The sequence below is a fragment of the Sordaria macrospora genome, chromosome 1 (genome assembly GCF_033870435.1).
Source record: "Sordaria macrospora chromosome 1, complete sequence".
In the NCBI taxonomy this organism is placed as follows: domain Eukaryota; kingdom Fungi; phylum Ascomycota; class Sordariomycetes; order Sordariales; family Sordariaceae; genus Sordaria; species Sordaria macrospora.
Genome location: NC_089371.1, coordinates 9,210,654 through 9,230,976, shown reverse-complemented (window position 1 = coordinate 9,230,976; position 20,323 = coordinate 9,210,654). Strand labels below are relative to the sequence as shown.

The 20,323-nt window shown below is 54.0% G+C and overlaps 4 protein-coding genes across 4 annotated transcripts; 1 reads left to right on the top strand and 3 right to left on the bottom strand.

Moving 5' to 3' along the window:
• Positions 1-5,051: 5,051 nt before the first annotated feature.
• Positions 5,052-7,451, bottom strand: SMAC4_09090 (uncharacterized protein; the record flags this gene model as incomplete). Its single annotated transcript, XM_003343648.2, has 2 exons — positions 6,041-7,451; positions 5,052-5,987 (listed from the first exon to the last, which is right to left on the bottom strand). The coding sequence occupies exons 1-2, from the start codon at positions 7,034-7,036 to the stop codon at positions 5,052-5,054; spliced, it is 1,932 nt and encodes a 643-aa protein (XP_003343696.2). The 5' UTR covers positions 7,037-7,451.
• A 2,137-nt stretch (positions 7,452-9,588) lies between these two features.
• On the bottom strand, positions 9,589-10,008 carry SMAC4_13164 (uncharacterized protein; the record flags this gene model as incomplete). The annotated part of the gene is made up of 1 exon (XM_066091284.1): positions 9,589-10,008. The coding sequence occupies one exon, from the start codon at positions 10,006-10,008 to the stop codon at positions 9,589-9,591; it is 420 nt and encodes a 139-aa protein (XP_065945936.1).
• Positions 10,009-10,614: 606 nt separating this feature from the next.
• On the bottom strand, positions 10,615-12,967 carry SMAC4_09091 (uncharacterized protein; the record flags this gene model as incomplete). The annotated part of the gene is made up of 3 exons (XM_066090891.1): positions 10,986-12,967; positions 10,693-10,725; positions 10,615-10,632 (listed from the first exon to the last, which is right to left on the bottom strand). The coding sequence occupies exons 1-3, from the start codon at positions 12,480-12,482 to the stop codon at positions 10,615-10,617; spliced, it is 1,548 nt and encodes a 515-aa protein (XP_065945935.1). The 5' UTR covers positions 12,483-12,967.
• Positions 12,968-13,145: 178 nt separating this feature from the next.
• On the top strand, positions 13,146-19,528 carry SMAC4_09092 (uncharacterized protein). Its single transcript, XM_003343650.2, has 5 exons — positions 13,146-18,613; positions 18,703-18,880; positions 18,969-19,064; positions 19,136-19,221; positions 19,295-19,528. Exon 1 carries the CDS (start codon positions 13,149-13,151, stop codon positions 17,499-17,501), a length of 4,353 nt encoding a protein of 1,450 aa, XP_003343698.1. The 5' UTR covers positions 13,146-13,148; the 3' UTR covers positions 17,502-18,613; positions 18,703-18,880; positions 18,969-19,064; positions 19,136-19,221; positions 19,295-19,528.
• Positions 19,529-20,323: the final 795 nt, after the last annotated feature.

Here is a 20,323-nt window from a genome sequence, read left to right as displayed (position 1 = left end):
ACCCTGGTGATTTGGAAAACAAAAACTGTTGAGACTCTTCAGCACCAGGTAAGTTACATACGTCCGAAGATGTGGCTGAAGCTGCCCGTCTGGTGAATGGGTTGTACAACTGTGGTGTTACCACACGTCCACAGTCCACACCTCCACGCCGCTGCCAGTCTTGTGTGCCGCAACGGGCCATACCACTCGTGGCCTCCATCTGCTAGACTAGGCCTTTTCTAGGGCCCTTGTGTAAAAAAGGGCTCGAAGAGGGCTTGAAGGCTTCAGAACACAGTGAATAGATTTGCGCTTCTTTTTTCAGCATGGCCATTGCTATTGGGCGTCGAAACGGCAGTCAGACGGATGACCACTGAGTAAGACCCAAAGGGGGAAGGCTAGTGATGCGGGATTGGTTCTTTTCGATCAAATTTCTTCGAGCCTTCGAACGGCACCGTGCCTTTTTGGTGGTGGTGGTGACGGGAAGGATTTGATGGGAGATGCGCGGCATCAAGAACTACGCTACGCTATCGACATACACGCGCGCCAGAAATAGCAACTAGACTGACGCGGTTGGTAGACGCACCGCACCTCCAAAATGACGGAGAGCCCTAATACCAGTGAGACTGTGCACTAAATGTTGGCGATATCACGAATATCACGACCGTTGGTGTTTGACGACTTGCAGTCATGTCGGCAGCGGTTTGCGTAGGTAGCAGTCTGGTAGCGTCGTCGGTCGTCGGGTATCAGACATGGACGCGGAGAAAGATGCAAGTCAACCCAGAAAACTTGTGAAGATGTATTCACAAAGACGGTGAGTTGTGCATCATAATTCTGCACATTTTCGAAGCGGTCTTGAGAGCGGTGTAATTGACGGATGTGGACAGTAGGTGCGGATATGTGCAGCATTGGCGAGGAGCTAATGTACACTGCCAGCAGTTAGGATGTTGGCATTCACGTCCCATCCGGAACTCTTTTTCTTTCTTTTTTTTTTTTCGCTCAGAAAAGGTGAACTGGTGACGGAGACAGAAATGTTGACAAAACGAAGCAACTTTCAACGGTCGGGTTGAGACTGAGACAGAAACGAATGCATCTCCCTTCTCGGCCCGGCCGTTTCGGTTCTTTCCTCGCTTCGTTCGTCCATCCTTGTCTTGTTCCCTTTCTGGGCATTGGTTGTAAAGAACGTGGGAGCGAACCCCTGACTGGACCGTAGTGTACACTACATGAGTGGAACATTTTGTAACGGTGAAATGTCTCAGTGACGTACCTCTGTCTCACTCCAGTGTCTCTCTCTTTACCCACGCCAGAAAAGGCAGTTACAGCGAAGACGATCACGCCGTGGTGTAGCAGTGGAGTCCGGTCAGTTCACGGGGTTCGTTGGTTGGGGGTAGCGAACCCGTGCAAGTTGAGTGTTGCGCTCCTCGTCATCAATCATCACTAGCAACCATTATCATCATCTTCATGTTCATGTTTCTTCAGTTTCCCCGCGACTCCATGTCATTTCACAGGCACACTTCAAGATACCACTTCGGGAACCTCAAAATACCCCCCACAAAATGACTGGCCCCCTATTGGCCCAAAGTCCGACGTCGAACGAAGTCTTCCCCAATCCAGAACAGCCACAATGGATAAAAAGGGAAGTCTTCGAGATCACCTACCTCTAGTTCGCACATCAAACCCAGCCAGAGAGCGCCTGAGGCGTCTTCCCCCCCTTGAAGCGGCGCCACAGTGCACTAAACTACCCATCTACGCAACAATCGCGCCTTTTCGGGGATCTTGACAGGGCACTTTTAGCACTTTTACCGCACTCAAGTTACTGAAGTTGCTGAGGGGGCAGCACACAGGATTGAAAGAAAATCGTATGTTTTGGGGTATGATGTGGCCTGCTTTTGAGACAGGCATCTCCAGAGTCCAGACACCTTTCCTCTTTCGGTCTCGCTGGGTGCATGCGAGTTCTGGACTTTTCTACATCTGTAGGTCTGTCACTTGTTATATGAGATGGTGCTAGGCCGGAATGGGAGTAGAGGTATGTTTATGTAAGGTAGTCTTGGGGCCCCGGGGCCTGTTTATAGGGCAGAACTGGTACGGACGGAAATCGGGGCGGGCACGGATACTTGATCGGAGACAATAACCGGGGATTTGGGGAGAATGGACTGTCATGGGAAATCGCCCGCCAGGCAGGCAGTGATGTGATAAACCCGGCCGGCCTGGGGAAAGAAGAACTGGAGATGGAAAAGGCTTGGCTATCACTAACACGCGGGCTCGAGAACGGGCAAGGACGAGGGATGGAGATGATGACACTACCCATCATTTACAGGGCACATGGCATGGATAGACAAGAATGACAGAAATGACGATGAAAACACTTGGGAAAATCCTCGAGGGTAGAGCAAGGTACGCAGTAACTAGTAAGTGATTAGTGAACTAACTCAACTTCCATTATGACACGAAATGTCAGGTTGCCTGCCCGCACTTCCACTTCCCAGCCAGTGTCCTATGTACACTACGGTCAACCTCAACCTCAAAAGACATCGTTACTTCCCCCCCCCCCCCAAATCCACAAATCCAGCCAATAACCACCAACTTGGGGGCCAGCACAGCCTTCAAAAAATAAAAAAAACGCAGAAAAACGACAGCCAAAAGATCCAAAGACGTCTCACATCATTACCGCTTCTAGCCCAGTAGCCCTACCAGGGTCCTTCTTTTGACGGTCTTGCGGTTGTCCTGACGCTCTTTCTCGGCCGGCTTCGTGTCTTGGCACATTTTTGCAGAGCCCGAAGAGCCAGTCGTTGTCCGACCGTGACCGTGCCGATTCGGATGCAGGAAGTGACGGGAATACGAGGGGGTCATCCCGGTGCCGAACCTACTGTCAGGGTACGTACACTGATTACGCTACGCTAGTTGGTTATGGTAAGTTGGGGGCCATTTCTTACTTTTCTTGCGATATTGTGACGCTGTCATTGGTTGGTTGGCGGGCTGGTGATGAAGATGTTTCGTTGATGAATGGTGGGGATGAAGACCGCGAAGTAAAAGGGGACAGGACATGATTGGCCGATGACGTTAATGTTAGGGGCCGTTGGGAACTGGAAAGAGGTAGGTACCTACAGTAGTGGGGGAAATGGGAGGGAGATAGGTACCTTTACTTAGTAGAGTTGCACGCACTGAGGAAGGTGTGTAAGAGGAGACGAAACGGGAAAGAAAAGGCCATTCGTGTTAATAGATTGGACATTGCTGATGATGGCTAAACTGAATGGCTGACGGATGGCAAGGAAGCTTTCCGTTAGTTTACGAACACGGTACCGCGATATTGATGGCGCGCGGTCTAACGACATCATTGTCGAACGATGTGCTGCGCAGCTTTTCACACCTTGACAGGGCATGCCACGGCAGGTAGGGCACGAAAAATAGTAAGTTGGGAATAGCTTCACTAGCACTGACTGGACTGGAGATTGGCGTGTGGTATTGCGAATCTGAATGGTTGGCGAGTAGATCACCAAACGCCTAATGTCCATTCGCATGCCTACCATCCCTTGATAGTACCTACCGTTCCCTGATATTGATCACCGGCTCTTATGTTTTTTGCGCCAACAAACCCGGCAACTACCAACCGACCGTCCGTTCATCAACTGCCAACGAGCCTTGTTAAGCCAGCCAGCCAGCCACCAACAGTAGCATCGAGAATCGAGATACCTTAGATCCGCGTCATGTCAACTATACGCTTCCACATTAATGTTTACCCGTGATGCAATGCAATCTTTTTTTGTTTCAATCAAGCAAGCCCATGATATTCCATTTCCATTCATGTAGGTAGAAAGGTCAAAAAACCTAGTAGTTTCGACATGCTAATGCAAGTGTTCCTATTCCGGTCTGTCCTCTACCCATTTTTCCCAGTTCCGAACCAGTTTCTTTCCCAGTCCCCTTCCATTGCGCGCGTACCTGTATCACTGTCCTCAAAAGTAGTGCCAGACCCGGGTGAGAAAAAATTGCATCGCTATTCCACTCTTCTTCTTCTGCTGTGCTGTGCTGTGCTGTGCTTACTAGATGCAAATCAAGACGTAAAACTGCAACAAGGCAAGAAAGGCAAAACATCATCCCGTCTGTCATAAAAAGAAACTCCAAATCGCCACCACCAACGGTCCAACCGAAGCAAGCATCCAGCCTAGACTCCATGTCCATCCCCCCTTGTATCTCGTAGTAGCGGTATGTAAAAGCGCAAAAAAGATGAACAGAAGGCAAGGCGGGAAGTAAAGTGAAAAAAAAAAAAAAAAGGAACAAAGAGAACAAGAAGAAGAAGAAGAAGAATAAGAACGTCCAGCCCCATCCATCGTGAAGTCCAGTCCAGCTCAGCATCGCCACCTATGCGGTCTAGCCAAGCCAGGCCCTTCGCCCTCTCGATATGTGCATCGATGGGATGGATGGAAGAAGTGACAGCCGGAACAGTGAACTGTAGATAGGTAAAAAAAAAGAAAAAAAAAAGGGTGAGGTGGCAAGAAACTGATGTTTGATGTTGAGTGCTGCCCACCCACCACCACCTAGGCCACCAAGCAACAAGCAAAGGAAGGGAGGACAGGCAAGAGGCAAGCAGAGCTGCAGAGAGTCCAGCCAAGAAGGGAGACATATGGAGGAATAGTTTGTCCTTCCCCTGTCCTTGTCTGGTACCTAGCTGGTCGGTCCCCTTCCCCATGCCGTCCAAGCAGGTCCTGCCCTGACAGGCTGAGCAGACTAGACTAGACCCTGTCCTGGCTGTAGATCATTGCAGCAAGTGCAGCAACGTGAGAACCACCAACCCAGTGCCTATCTCTTTTTGCGCGAAGGAAAAAAGAGAAGAAAAAAAGTAGAAAGAAAGAAGCAAGGAAAACAACCCCTCCGCCCCGCCAATCTAGTAGAATCAAAAGCCAAAGCAAGTTTTTGGGTATCGCCTTTTGTGTTGTGTCTGTGTCTGTGTCTGTGTTGTGTTGTAGTTGTGTCGTGAACCTCATGATCGTAAAATTGGTAGTATTGGTACAATTTGGCCTCCTGCAGTCGTAGCATCATTGAAGCCGCCCATCTCTTCGTCCTGTGCCCCAGTGTCAGGCCTATGCGTAATGCCCATACATCATCCCCGTAGCCGGAACCGCCACGCTCTGGGCATGATGTTCCCAACCGTTGTGATGATGATGGGGATACCGGGACGTATCGTCCTGGTAGACTTGAGGCTGATGATAGCCGGCGTGCCCGTGATGAGCAGCAGCACTGGCAAAGTTCATGGTATGATCCTCCGGGCTGGGATAGTAACTCGCGCTACTACTGCTGGTGGTGAGCGGAGGGCTGCCAAAGCTTGCTTCGGGAGTGATGGGCTCGTTGATCCCCACAATGGACATGGGCTCAGACGCCTCCCTTTGGGCCTGAGCTTGCTGCTGTTGCTGTTGCTGTTGCTGTTGCTGCTCGAGCGAAGAAGCGAGGATGGCAGGATCCGTGTAGGATTCGTAGTAGTCCGCGAGAGCAGAGGTACATGTGGCAGACATCATATCGGGCAGACCGTGTGTCACCGCCGTCGGCCTTGCTGAGACTGGAGACATGTATGGGTTGTAGTGCTGCTCCGGGGCGGAAGTGACCATGCTGACTCCGTAGTGGTGTTGTTGAGGCATGTGGTGGCCATAGTAGTGCATCTGCAACGGAGCGGTTCCATTGCTGCGAAGCGTGCCGCGGTTGCCAACAGACTTGGAGATCTTGTTGCGGTTGGCAAGCGAAGAGGAAGAGCGAGTGGACATGCCGGTGCTGTAGAGATCGTACTTGCCATCCTTCATGTGGCGGCGGGAGGCATTGCAAGCTGAGGCCGCCGCAGCCCGTCGCGAAGCGTGGTTGCCCTTGCGGTAGCGGGTGGTGGACTGGACGCCGCCTTTGATGGCCCAAGGCTCGAGGTACCATTCAGTGGTCTTCTTGCTGTCACTGTTGTTGGCGTCTGTGGAAGCAGCGTTGTCTTCGTCGGCGGTGGTGCTGCCTTCGGGCTTGCGCTCCCGTTTGGTGAACGCCTGGCGAGTGTTAGCTAATGTCAAAAGTGATTGCAGAAAGAAGGAAAACCCACATGGTTCATGGACAAATTGTGACGGATGCTGTTCTGCCACCCTTTCGTGTCACTATTGCCCTTCTCGGTGTTCTCGCGGAACCACTGGTAGATGTCCTGCAGCGTCATGGCCTTGTTGGGGGTGCTCATGAATGCCTTGTAGATAAGCTGCGCATAGGGCAGCTCGGCCTTGCTGTTGCCGGGGAGGGTAGTAGTCGGGGTGCTATCAAGCGCATTCAAGGGAGAGACTGGGCTGGACACGCCGCTGCTCATGCCACTCATGCTGCTGTCACCGAGAAGGTTGCAAGAAGGATATTGGCTGCTGACTAGAAAGTCATCGCCGGCCTCGGAGGCGGGGGCGGTGCTGAACATGTCTGAGTCGCAGTCGAGCTTGAAGTTGTTGGGAATGGAACTGCAAGGGGAAGGAGGGTAGCTGGGTTCTTGGGAAAGCGAGGAGATGCTGTTATGGGTGGGGTACTGGTGGTAGAAGGAACCGGTGGAAGGATAGGAAGTTGCTGTCGAGGCGTGGTGATTGTTGCTCTGGAACAAGTTCTCTCTCGACAGGGTCTTGGATGAAATCTGTGGGGTGTTCTGCCTGCCAGCAACGGCCCCGGGGTATGACGACTGCTGCTCCGCCGGGTAGGAACCCCACGAAGAAGAGCCCGAGCCAGAACCTGAGGCAGAAACCGGACGAAAGTGATGGTCTGGTGAACTCCAGCTGCGGGGTGATGACTGGCTGGACATGGACTGTTGTGTAAGTCCCCCGTGACCACTTGTATGAGGTGCTGCTGAGGAGGAGCCTGCGGTGCTGTGGAAGGCATAGTGCTCGAACTCGTCACTCCCGGTTTGCGCCCGGACCGAAGCGTTCCATAGTGATGTCCCGTTCTGAGTCTTTCCTTCAGTCATGCCTCCCACAACCGGACTGCTGGTCTGGCTTCTGGTGGCCTGTGGTGACAACATGTATGAGTTTGAGGAGTCCATTGTAACTGATGATGTTGTTGTTGATTTCTTGTCCATTACTGATGTGTTCGTTGCTTTGATGTTGTGAGCCAAGGATGAAAGAAGAGAAGAATGGCTTTGATGTGTGTTGGTGATCCAAGACAACGAAGGTTGTTGGCATATGTATGCTTTTCTTCACAAGTGTGGGGAAAAACTGATTTGATATTGAAGAAGGTGTGAGGTCCAGATGTCTCAGTTATCAAGCAAAACGGTTGTGACTGTTGGGCCTCGCGGCTGTTGACTGGCAGTTGAGGTATGTAGGTCTATGTCTGGATATCTGCTAGGATGACCAGGGACCAGGGGAAAAAGAAGATCGATACAAGGACATGGAGCTATGCAGAGGACGTATAGCAACATCTGGGGTATGTTGTTGAAGCTTCCTGCTAACAGTAAGGGGTGGGTATCTCAAGGCCAAGCAGAGCAGGGGGGGCCGGCCCAAAGTGTGTACTGTGTGCGGTGGGTGTACATCCCAAGGGAGGACACTGCCTTGCCTTGCCTCTCAGTGAAGTGATGGTTAGGTCTGTCAACACATTTTTGTTCACTTTTGTTTGGTGGACCAGACATCTACCTCCACATCCGGCGGGAGCGGGCGCAGGGAGAGAGTACCGGGTGGGTTTGCGATACCTTCCATGCCTGGCTTGTATGAGGGTGCGGCCGTTGTGCCCTGGGGGCCTGGCTCCCACTTTTCTTGCTGTGTGTGTAAGTACATGGTGTGGCCATGCGTGCACGGCATGTTTTCTACGGTGGAGGAGGTAGAACAAACGAAACCGCAGAGTTGAAGAACAAGACGCTATAGGAAGGTACAGGTAGGTGGTAGCTCTGCGTGGCTTGTTTCTGGGGGATGAAGGTGAAAGCGAGGAAGGTGTGTAAGGTACTCAGGTACGTTCGGTCGACCGTGTTATCGACACCCCTCCCTTAGTCTCCTCCCAGGAGAAGTACCTGTGAGAAGGGCTCGGTGCTCATCACAACCCCAGTCTAGACAGACAGCAAGGCCAAAACAGCACTAGACAGACCCATGCCCGGGGCATGCCTTTTCTTCTTTTCAATGCGAGTGTAGCAGTGTGTGCAACAATTCTCGCATACTGCCTACATCGCGGAGCCGGCAGGGAAGGTAGGGAAGACGGATGGAAGAAAAAGAAAAGTGACAGAATTGCAAGACCGGGGTAGGAGACCCCTGCTCCGTATGCCTGGTGCTTTCCAGTCAGCCAAGACCTGGATACCCTCTGCACAGTATAAAAACGCCGAACGAAGCAAGTGTCAAGCCCACATCACCGTAACTTGACGTTGAAGAAAAGCGACGCTGGCAACGGAAATGGAGGAAAACCAGGCGGTCAGTGAACTGCACTCAGAAAGCATGCTTGCCCCTCCAATGATGCAGTTTGAAGTGTGGCTTGTTCGAAGGGGAAGTCATGTAATGGAAGTAGGGGAAGTAGGAAGGTGGGGCCCGAAGATTTTGTCTGTCTTCAAGTTGTTGTTGTTTAGTAAACAAATCTTCAAGCGAACGCTGGTTCACACACATACACACAACACAACACACACAATCAACGGTTTCAGTTTGGGGCCAGGAGCCGGAAAATGGAAATGACCAGACCTTGAGAAGACAAAACATGTTCAGCTCTCCAACAATATCATAGTCGGGCATTGTGACTGACTCCCTCTGACTGAATGGGCCTTGGCTGCCACTGGCCAGCTGCTCAAGGTTACCGGCAGAAGCGAAGAAGAGCTATTGTCTGGAACTTTGGGAAGCCGTAGAAGCGGTCAATAACGGCAGCATGAATGAGTTAGGACAGCGACAGCAATGTGGCATGGCAGTAGACTTGGACGTATCAGAGTGAGGCTCAATCATTCTGGGGTAGTAGGATGCTTCCAGCCAGCCAGCGGCACGCCGGTGTCGTCAGCGAGTCCTAGGACCATTGGGGCCATTGCAGACCACCAGACACAAGAGAGGGCAGATGCCACAAAGATGGACTGGACAGAATTGGCTGGCCGGTAACCAGATCCTAACGGAAAGGTGCAGCCACTCGTGGTGGTGCTAAGTGGTCAGGTCTTTTTTGAAACGGCCCAATCAGTGATCGTCCAGTCTACCATTGTCACTCTGTGCTGGCATTGGGCATGCCTTGAATGGGCAGCCCAGGCGCAACGGGCCCTTGAGAAGAAACGGCGGAGTTCCATGGCAACGCAACAGCTGGATGGATAGTCGGTCGAAGAAGAGGTCAACAGGTCAACAGGTCCCAAGGGAAGAGGCGCAAGAATAGTAACTGAACAACACATCGGTGCGCACTCAGTCCGGTGCGTATCTCATCAGGTCTCTCCACACGGCTTTCTTTTCGGGCTTGCACGGCTTGCACGGTGCCATGACCTCGTAATAGTAATCTTTTGTGGTATGCAGAACATGGACGTGTTTCATTCTAGGACGTGTCGAGGAAAATGATGTGAGCGTGGAGAATCGAAACCGGGGCTTGCTTGGCTTCATTTACCAGGCCGAGTGGCCGACTCCGAAAGCAGCCAGCTTCCACATGGTCCCTGACGGTGACCGACGCCTCGCAGGCCAGGCCAGCCTCCAGGCCAGGTCACTTATCCCCATGCCACGGAGGAAGACCGAGAAGAAGAAAAGCCACCCCGGTTATTTCTGCCAGCCTCGAGAAAGCCTCAAACTGTAGCCATCCTGTGGAACATGTCTCGATAGTGCGGTGTGCCTGCCCTGCGTCATCTCCAAGATGTCGAGACAACGAAACATTCCTTCCTTCATGACCATCTGACACAAGACTGGAGTGACAGACCGGCAGGCTGACTGCAAGATGAGCAGCGGCTGATCGACTGACATGCCTGACACTCGCTGCTCTGTACTTCTCCGTCGCCAGGGTTCCATGGGCTGACACCCGTCCTGTCTCGTCGGTGCCCAGACAGAACAGAGAGACAGACAGACGCGAGACGGATACCTCGATCTCATGTTCTCGCAAAATCCGACAGTCCGAAGGAACATGAATCATCCAGTCGCACACACACCACATCGCACCAGGGATCTAGTAATGCTCCAAAAGTTCGGGTCGTCGCATACGGTGTAGAGGAGCCGGACCAGTCCCGTCTCCATCCATGATCCCTCCATACCAGGACTTGCCCGTCATGGCTGGCGTGTCGCCCAACTGTCGCGAGACAAGACAACGACACCCACCCAGAAGACCAGAGTGTTGCCGGCATCCAGCCCCGATGCCCCGGTCTAGTACCCGGGGAACGGCATCCTTTCCATCCTTCTAGACGAAGCCTTGAAATCGTCTCATGTGTGCCACCCGTGTCCGTTCCCGTCGTCCCCGGTTGGCGGTGTAGCAGCTCTTCCTCCACACACAGCACTGCGAAGCTCTCTCATGCGTTCTTCATAATCAGACAATGCGCCCAGTTCACCCAAAGACCAGGAGCAGGGATCGAGCCAGACGGGCCGCAGCAGCTTCCACGGCCCCATATCGACCTATAGAACGTGGCACCGAACAAGAAACCAGACAACAAAAAGACCAGCCGATCGATGGCTTCGCCGCAAGCCGGACTAATGGACCAGCGTTCCAGAAGGCGCGGTGGTGGTAATATCGCCCTGGGTGGGCTTTCTACTTTCTGTAGTAAATCTGTAGACAGATACTGTTAGCCTTGGCCAGTACGACCACAAGGGAGACCATATCACCAACCTTTTTGAACTGAAAGTGGAGTTGAAGAATGCCCTACACGCGAGGTAACGAGGTTAGCAGAAGAACAATAAGGTCGGAAATACGCGCGGGTAACCGGCGGCTGTTGGTGGCGCGGCTTTTGCGACGCAGGAAAGAGAGCAAAACGTTGGCCTGTTATAGAGGGCCGTGGTATGGGCCAACGTAGCCATGGTAACCAACGTTGTCACCATCACCAACAGCCGGCCGGCCGGCCGGCTAAACAGCAACGTCACCAATCCTAACCATAACCACGACCACGACCTAGGACGACTTACCTTGTCAAAACTGCTCTTGAACCCCCTCTCCTTCTTGGCGCTATAATCCCACTCCCTATCCACAATCCTGAATGCAATATCCTCATACGGCGGTCCGGCCACGAACCTGATCAAGCAGGTGTCCTCCTTACCCGCAGGCGCAAAGCTCTCCCCCCTACGTCTCCCGCCCTCCCTGATGATCTTGAAGGTGGGCGCCTTGGTCTTGTCGATCAAGTCGGGATAAAAGATGTTGAACTTGTATCCCTGCACGACCTTGGGCGGCGGGTTGTCGTGGTCGTAATGGGTCTGATTGTACTTGTTCCACTCGTAGCCCATGAGTACGCGGTTGAAGTAGCGCGGCTTGCGAGGACGGTACTTGTCGGCCCACACGGGCTTGGGATTTGCGGTCAGGGATTCTTCAGCCGTGAAGATTTCTTCGCCTTCGAGGAAGCCGCGGGCTACTTCCCGGTCGTAGAGGGCCTTGGTAGCTTGCGAGAAGTCTTCGTTGCCGGTGGAGGCGAAGCGAGCGGTACCGGGGGGTGGGGCGGTGCTGCTGCTGCTACTGGAGGATGCGGCAAGTGCTGTCGATGTTGAGGCTGCGACAGGGCGGATCAAGGTCCTGGAAGAGCCCGAGGTCGAGGGGAGGGCCGCATCAGGGAGACCGTCAGCTTCTTCCAACGCCTTGGCTCTCTCGGGGTCCTTAGCCTTGAGAATCTCAACCCGGGCGGCCTTGATCTCCAAGCACACCTGCTTCAACTTGGCCTTTGCCTTGTACACCAGCAGATTCTTGAGTAGGGATTCCCAGTAGTCGGTATCGATGGGCTCGTTGGACTGTAGCTTGGCCCTGATCTGCTTCTCCAACGTCTCCAGCTGCTCTAGCGTCTTGGGCGCAAAGATCTTGTCCACATCCGCAGCCACCGTGTTGACGGCTCGTCCTTCTGCTCCCTGTGGCTTGAGCTTGTTGCGCTTATCGTCGCACAGGATAGCCAGGGCTGACCAGTACTCCTTGTTGCGGCGGTTTGTCTCGAGGGTGTTGTATGACTTGATGTCCTCCTCCAGCTCCTTCAGCTGGGACTCGTTGTTGTTCAGGCTCTGGAGGAGTCGCTCGGGAGAGGGCACGGGGATGTCGACGTCGTCATCGTGATCGTCAAAGACATCGCGGTCGGTGTCGATGAAGCGGAGGTTGAAGGCCAGGAAGTCGATAGGCTTTGCGCGACGTTCTCTGACGCGGATGTCGGCCTTCTTCTTTGCTTGCTTGAGCACGAACTTGTCCTCGTCGGCGACGAACTGCTCTGACTGCTCGTCCTGGGTAAGGTATTTGCCGCCGCCGGGACCTGAGCTGTTGCCGACGGGGGTACTATTTGAGCCTGTAATGGGTTTCGAGGAGGGCTTGTACTGGGGCTTGGAGATTCGGTTGTTGTTGTCGAGTCTGGGGGCCGTGATGTCTCGTCTGTTGTTGTCTCGCTCTCCTCGGTCTTTGCCCAAGCCGGCGATCATGGCCTGTCTGTCGGGGTTCATCGTGGCGCCCGGTGCAATGGATCAGCTGCCTGTTTTGTCGCGATGGTGTGTATAAGATAGATTGATACTGGTAGAAGTCGGATAGAGTCTCAATGGCAAGTGGAATGTTGGCGAGGCTGAGGTGTACAGTTGTTGCAAGTAGCGTACGTGTAAGTGTTAACAGTTGATGAAATGTTCTGGTGTTGAATGGAATGCAAATGCAAGGCTGGAGTGGAAGCTTCAGTGGATTGACGCGCTGACAACAGACGAAAATGCGCTAACGGCAGGCAGGGGCATTTCCGATGGAAGATCTTGGCGGTCAAAGTTGGCAGAATTGCCGCAAGCAGGGGAGAGCCGGCAGGCATTGGACCATTGGGAATAGCTTCCCTCTTCCCTCTAACAACCCCACCAAAACATTAGGAACAGCCCACGCCATATCACCACAACATATCACCACCACACCAACTAGCTGCGCATTCCTCACTGCAACGAGGAGACGTTAACGAGATAGTCCCACTCCTCCCCAATGTCACGACACATTGACGCCCTCCAACGTTCCTCGGCCGCGCCCTGAAGGACCAGCAGAGAAGATGCTCTCGACGGCGTCACGGCCTCGCGAGACACAACACGAACACGACGACGACATTACACAATAATAAATAACAAACAAACCCACCGACCGCGGCCATGTATAATCAGGGCAATATCATGCGCAAGCTGCTGGGCAAGACAAACAACCCCGACTCTTCTTCGGCCAACAACTCGCACGACAATACACCGTCGTCCTCGGTTGCCAATGGCGGCACTTCCCACGGTTCCAACATCACCAGCAACCCCAGCGGCGGCCTGGGCTCCATCAACTATCGCCAACGTCCCACTGCTGCCCAAAATGCTTCGTACCAGGCTGGTCAACCGCTCGAGTGTATAGACAGATCCCCCGATGGCCGATCAGCTGTTCTTGCTGGCCGCCATGCTCTACGGACAGTCACCTTTGACGGCCTCAACATTCGCGAGGGGGTCGATCTCCGCTCGCTTCTCCAAGGAGGAAGCCCGGATCAGTTGGCGATCAGGGATGTCAAATGGGGTCCTTCTGGCGGCAACCCGACCATCTTCACGGCATGCGGCAGCGGCAAGATCTTCCAGTATGACCTGGTGCGTGCCAGCGAGGCCTGGGCTACTGGATCACCACTCGAGTCTCTCCAGATCCGCGAAGACTCTCGACAGGTCAACACTCTCGACGTCAACCCGCACCGGGCCAGCTACCTGTTGTCTGGCAGTCAGGACGGCATCGTCCGATGCTTCGATATCCGCAACCCGATCCCCTCGCGAACCGGCGCCACTTTCCGTCCAGTCCACGCCTACAAGTGCAACGCAGACGGCGTGCGTCAGGTCCGCTGGTCTCCCAAGGATGGCTTTGTCTTTGCCTGCTCAACCGACCAGGGCACTGTCCTCCAATGGGACATGCGTAAGTATCATGCGCCCGTGCTGAGGATCAACGCCCACGAGAAGTCGTGTACTTCGATTGCCTGGCATCCCGACGGCGAACATCTCGTCAGTGCTGGATGGGACAGCAAGTGTCATGTCTGGCATCTGGGCAAGGTTCCCGACAAGAGGCAGAAGCCGAAGTGGACCATCTCTACTCCGGCGCCCGTGGCTTCTCTTGCTTGGAGACCTGGGCAATGGTCAGCGACGGCCCAGGCAAAGAGGGCGTCCCAGATCGCCATATCGTATGGGGAGAGCAGTCAGAAGAAATTTGGTATCAATGCGGTGCACATATGGGATCTTGCCCGTCCCACAATGCCCTACAGGGAGATCCAGCTGTTTGACAGTTCCCCCAACTCTCTCCTCTGGCACGATCAGTATCTTCTCTGGACCGTCGGCCAGGATGGTCTCTTTACCCAGTGCGATGTCAACTTTGCGCCCAAGGTGCTTGACCGTCAAGCCGTCTCGACCATGTCCTTCTCGTCACAGGGAGACGTGCTAATGTTTCTAGACGAGCGTGCTCCTTCCCATCGTCCGCGACCACACATGCTTCATGCCGACAGCAGCCACAGCATAGGCGCACCCTCTTACAGCTCAAGCCCTACCACTCCCCGATTTGGCGTCAGCCGCAGCGATTCTGAAGACGATGTTCTCGGAAGCTTCTTGGGCCCCAAACGACGGACCAGTCAGCGAAAGCGGCGTCCAAGCACGAGGTCAGCCAACCTTAGCACCACACCACCGATGGGGTCGGAAGAGGTCTTGTCGTTAGAACAGACCATCAAGGTCACCGGCATCTACAAGCCTCAACAAGCCATGGCCATTGGGCATCTGCCTGCTGCTGCGGAAGCCGATATCTACGAATACCTTACCGTCAACTACTTGGAGGTCCTGTACCAGGAGCTGCCATACGTCGATGGAGGCAGGCCACTCCCCGACCGAGTCAAAACTATCCTTGATCACTACGCTAGAGCAGCCGATAGTGTCAACCAGTACCGACTTGCCCAGTCATGGCGCATTCTCGCTTATTGGATCGACCTGGTTCTGCGAAGGCGAGGACAGTACCATCTGGAACGTCGGCTAGATCACTACGAGAAGAGAAAGATTGAGGGAAAGCTACGCGCGCTGGGTCCTCCTTTTCAGATGTCAGTCCAGACCGATGGGGCAGATACGCCGAGAAAGACACATCCCAGGTCGTTGCTGTCAGAAGAGCTGGAAAGCACCTCGAACCAACCGACACCACTTGCCCGGCCTATTGCGGAATCCGAGAAGCTGACGCCAGTTCTGGAGTCTGGCAGTTTTGCCCTCGGGCCGGCACTCCAACCTCGCGGTCCACAAAAGCGTAACCGTCTCGACTCTGTCCCTTTGTCCGTCGTTTCGTTCAACAGCGAACACACCCAAGCCAGCACAGAAGGATACGATTTCTACGACACCGAAGCAATCCTAGGCAATGCCGTCGACGTACCCCGGAGAAGCCTCGAAAGTCAGAGAAGATCTGTCCTACGCCATGATTCCGACGACAGTTTCGGGCACGCCCTCTCCGTCTCCGCCGGTAGTCGCCGCGGCGTCGGAACAACAGGAACAGCTATAGCCAGCTCCGTCGAGTCCAGCGGTGGCCTACCTATCCGCGGCTCTGCCCTTGCCGAAATCCGCTACCCCCGTGGCAGTGACGGTTCCGAACGAGCGTCCGATATGCAAATGGGCAGCTCCGGTCGTCCTCGCTTCGTCGTGCCCCCGCAGCTCAACCGCACCGAGACTGAAACAACGGGGATGACCGCATTTACTGACGAGCACCACGCCATCACCCAATCCACCACCGATGACAGTTTTCCCTCGCAGAACGACAATGACATGTTACATGCCGCACCACCCGTGGTCATCACGGAAGGAACCCCTACTCTTCCTGAAGAACCGGAACCAGAACCTACTCACATAATCGAGACCGATTACCTGCCCTGGCCCTCGGATCCTGCCTATCCCTACCCTCTTCACGACCCCCCTTCCTTCTCTAGTAGTACACCCCCGCTGAACCCCTACTCTCTAATTACCCGTACTCTAGCGTTCGAAGCCAAGTCCTCAGCTCTAAATGCATCGGCCATCGTTCTCCTCCTCATGCCTTTGGTATCAGACGAAGTCATCGACAGTTACCAAGCAGCAGCCATTCTTCGGCAGCATCACTCCCGCCTCATGAATCTCAGACTCTTCGTTGAGGCGGCTCTGCTCAGGAAACTGTGCATGCAAGGCTGGCCAGCCGCCGCCGCCGCCGAGTCTATCCTCGGTGATGTGGAAAAGAATCCGCTGAAGGACTGGGGAAACAACTACTCGGCCATCTTCACCCCCGCCCAAAACGGCGTGTCAGTCGGCTTCTTTTGCAGCTCCTGTCACAAAGCGAGGGAGTTGGACCGCAGCGAGGGGTCAACGGACTCGGTGTGGACGTGCAAGCGGTGTAAAGCTGCAGCTGCCCCTTGCGCGCTCTGTGGTCATCGTGACTCGTCCCCCTTCATCCCTTCTTCCTCGGAGGCAACCATCTCCTCCCTCCAGCCTGATCGGGAAGGTGAAGATGAATATCAGCCCATCGCAACATGGTGGCTCTGCCCCATCTGCGGGCACGGCGGCCACTCATCCTGTATGCAAGCTTGGCACGCAGCATTTGAGGCTGAGCGGGACTCGGCCATGTATGTCGACGGACCAGTTGATAACGACGACCCAGCTGCAGAACTGGCATCGAGCGGTGGATTCTGTCCGCTAGATGGGTGCGGGCACGTCTGTCTACCTGGTCCGATGAGGCTGCCTTGGGGGACGCGAGGCACGGGAACCGATACGGGACATGGGCATGGCATGGCCTCCAGAATGGGCGAGATGACGACCGAAGTACCGAGCCGGGCGGGGACAGCGCGGGAAAGAGAGCGAGAGGCAGCCGCTGCCAGCAGCTACAGTCGTTCAGCAGGGAGCAAGACACCAGTCTTCTCAGGCGGCAACAAAACACCCATCTTCTCTGGCCATTCCAGCCTCACTAGTCAAGGCCACGGCGACAGTTCTCTCCTTGCCTCAGCCACTGGAATCGATCGTGGCTACGTCGACCTCGGACCCCCAGCTCTCTCTGCTCTCGCCTCCGCCGGTACCAGCGAGTCAGGTGGCAGGCTACTCAGCACCGATGACGCCGGCGGCCTTCCCGTGGCGCCACAAAGCAGAGCCGTTGAGTCTGTAAGAGAAACCGGACTGGCCTTTGGGATCGGACCGGGAGGCGCGATACAGGCTCACCATCATCACCACCCGCATCATTCGCAAACTTCACATGGCTCGGGTGGGTCTGGATCTCAACAGAGTCAGAGTCAGAGTCAGAGTCATAGCGGCGTGGCGGGGATACTGAGCTCTAGTCCTGGGAGGATCGGGGCTTGGATGAGTAGTGGTCTTTCTGGGCATGGCGGGGAAGGAAGTAAAGCAGATGGAGGTCGCGGAGAGAGAGATAAAGAAAGGAGGAAGAGTGTCAAGTTCGTTACCACGGCGGTGGACGGCGGTGCTGGTGTTGGTGGGGTGGGCGGTTCGATATCACGACCATAGCGGGACGACTTTCGATGATGACGAGGTTTTCCTACGGAGCCTGGCTTGGGCTTATAATCGTCTACATAACGAGCTCGAAGCAACATAATATGGATTCATTCATTGCATCGCACCGGTGCACAGCTGCATCCATCTCTGCCTTCATTCCCTTTGAAGATTATTTCCTTCTGTGAAGTCATCACGAATCACACTGCTGCCACAACAGTCAATTCACGTCTTCGATCGTTTCCACTTGTGTACAGGTGCCTGCGGTTTGATTTCGAGCAAGTTACAAGAAGCTTTGGCTCACGTGGTTTCGCGAGCCTGCCGTGACCTCGCAGACCCGTCGCTCCTTGCAGTCGTGCCTTCCTTCTCTCCCATTTCGGGCGGGGTTTTTGAACGCGACGCGCAATGGGCTCGCTTGCGGTTTCCTATCCCTCTTCCCCACTCTCTCTCCTGTCCTTTCTCGGTCCTGTGTTTGTCCTGTCTCTCCGGCCATCTCTCGAATTACCCTCTTCTCCGCCTTGACAACGACCACGTTAATCAACCCCAGCTCTCCTCGGGCATCGGAACCCCCCCTCCTTCCCCAGGAGCCCCAAGAAGAGGTCACTAAAAGGCGAGATCCCCGCCGTCGTCACCTTCCCTTTCAATCACCATCGCCGCGTTCCCGACAACCACAGCGCCTCCCCAGAGCGCAACCGCCAGCACGGCTTCCAACTTGACCACATTGGCAATCCTCAGCGCCTACCCAGAGCTCGAGGTTACCGTCGAAGTGGATGGCCAGCCTGCACAGGAGTACGATGCCCCGGCGGATGAGGTCGAAGCGCGCAAAAAAGACATCGACTTCTACTCGATCCCGGAGATGCGTCGCGAGTGGTCTCCGTACATCATCAAGTATATCGAGTCTAAGCCAGGAAAGCGATTTGCCTTCAAATTTGATTCAACCCACTTCGCTATTCCAAGCTCCGATGGCAAGAAACATCTGGTCGGATACCAATGTATCCTAGACGGCACACCTACTGCCTACTATCCGCTTGTCGGCGGCACCAAGGCTGCAAGGGGCTTTTACATGTCCGGTAACAATTGGTCGGGCTGGAAATGCCACAATTTTCAGTTTTCTACCCTCGAGATAGGTAAGATCAACGTCTAACGACCCAGCGCAGCCTTGTATCAGCCAGCAACGATTTTACACCTTCACTAAGCTGACATTCACTTGCTTCAGTTGAAGGAGACGACATACAAGTAGACCGGACAAAGGAATACGGCTTACTCCTGGTCAAGTTGTGGCATGTTGTTGACTTGCAGCGCAAGGTACCTAAGGAACCTGAGAATGGCCCAGCTCCTGTCCAGGCAGTATCCGAGAAAGCATTGAAGGGAAAATCAGTAGACAGCAAGGTCAAGTAAGTAGAAGTCGCCTTTTATTGAAGGGTAGCAATATTAAATTCATTTGAGGATTGTGCTTACTCGGGGGATCTTGTTTCAACTCAGAACCCCTTTCTGGGCCCCAAACAGCTTGTGTCATTGACTTCGTGGACCCGGCTAAACGACCATTTGCGATCTTCGAATTCAGATACCGAAGCATGGGTAGGTCAATCGCACAACCGTCTATCTGTGTTACATTTGGCAGCCGGTTCTTTCCTGACCCTTCATCTTAGAGGGCCTTATGTCCGAGGGCATCTTTCCACGCCCTGCCAACGAGGATGACCAAGTCATTGAGCTTGAAAACGACCCCCAGGTCCAGGTGAGCCACTTCAAGGCTAGTAGCCTAACTTGCCTGTATACAAGCAGGGTACTGACATCTTCCTCTTTTCCAGCAGCCCCCTGCCCGTGTCAAACCTGAGCCGGAGAAAACTCGTGATATCAAATCCGAGCAAGAGTATCCAATTGGCATCAAACCCGAACCGAATCATCCGAGCGGTATCAAAACAGACCCAGACCACCCACGCGGTGTCAAGAGAGAGCGCATGGACCCGACCCCTTTGGACGTCTGCTACAAGCTACGTCGGTTGAAGAACGGAAAGGTCGAAATCGACCTGACGGACGACTGATACCTGCCTACAGTGTTTTCAGACGTTGCAGTGTCAGCGATACTTGAAGAACAATTGTGGCCGCACACGGCACCGGCGATGTCTGGGTTGATGACGTGAAACTTTTCACAGATAATTGCCTGTTCACAAGTTAGGAAGAAGTCAAAGGACCGATATGGTAATTAGCATTAATAGATGTAGGTACTCACGCTAGATACTTCTACTAGGTCATCGTTAATTCCATGCTCGGTCGCAAAGGGAGAGCGAACGCCTCTACATCTCTCCTGGGAATATAACTGTCCTTCTGCTACTCTCGTGACTGATGAAGACCTGGCCACAACTAGGTGGTTATAGGTGGTAGCCTAGTACATAATGCCCTTTCCCCTGACCGAAACTCAACCATAGAGACATTCATGGCGCCCGCGATTGCAGACGGCACAACACTCCAACCTTCTGATATTCCATCCCATTTTCAACACCACCATTCACTCATCAAAACACATCACAAAACCTGCCGCCCACTGTAGGCTCCCACCAACCGCCCCAAGTCCCTTATAACCCCGCCTTTCTAGTACTCTTTGACCAACAAATTACCACGGTCCCTTGGTGTAATGATAGCACAACTCCGAGTTCCCCAAGGTACGAGCCACCCTCGAGACCTCTGGTGTTCGAATTCCGCTGAGGGCACAGCTGCGATGCAAATTTTCTCTTATTCTCCATCATCGCACGCTACCCTCACAGTAGAACTCCAAACGAGTGAAGGGTGGCACGTCTCTTATCGGTAGATGATCTTAATGTGTGTAGTCCAAATGGCTA

Bases quoted from the DNA above. Each gene is read 5' to 3' on its own strand.
- SMAC4_09092 (XM_003343650.2), top strand. From the start codon at position 13,149: ATGTATAATCAGGGCAATATCATGCGCAAGCTGCTGGGCAAGACAAAC.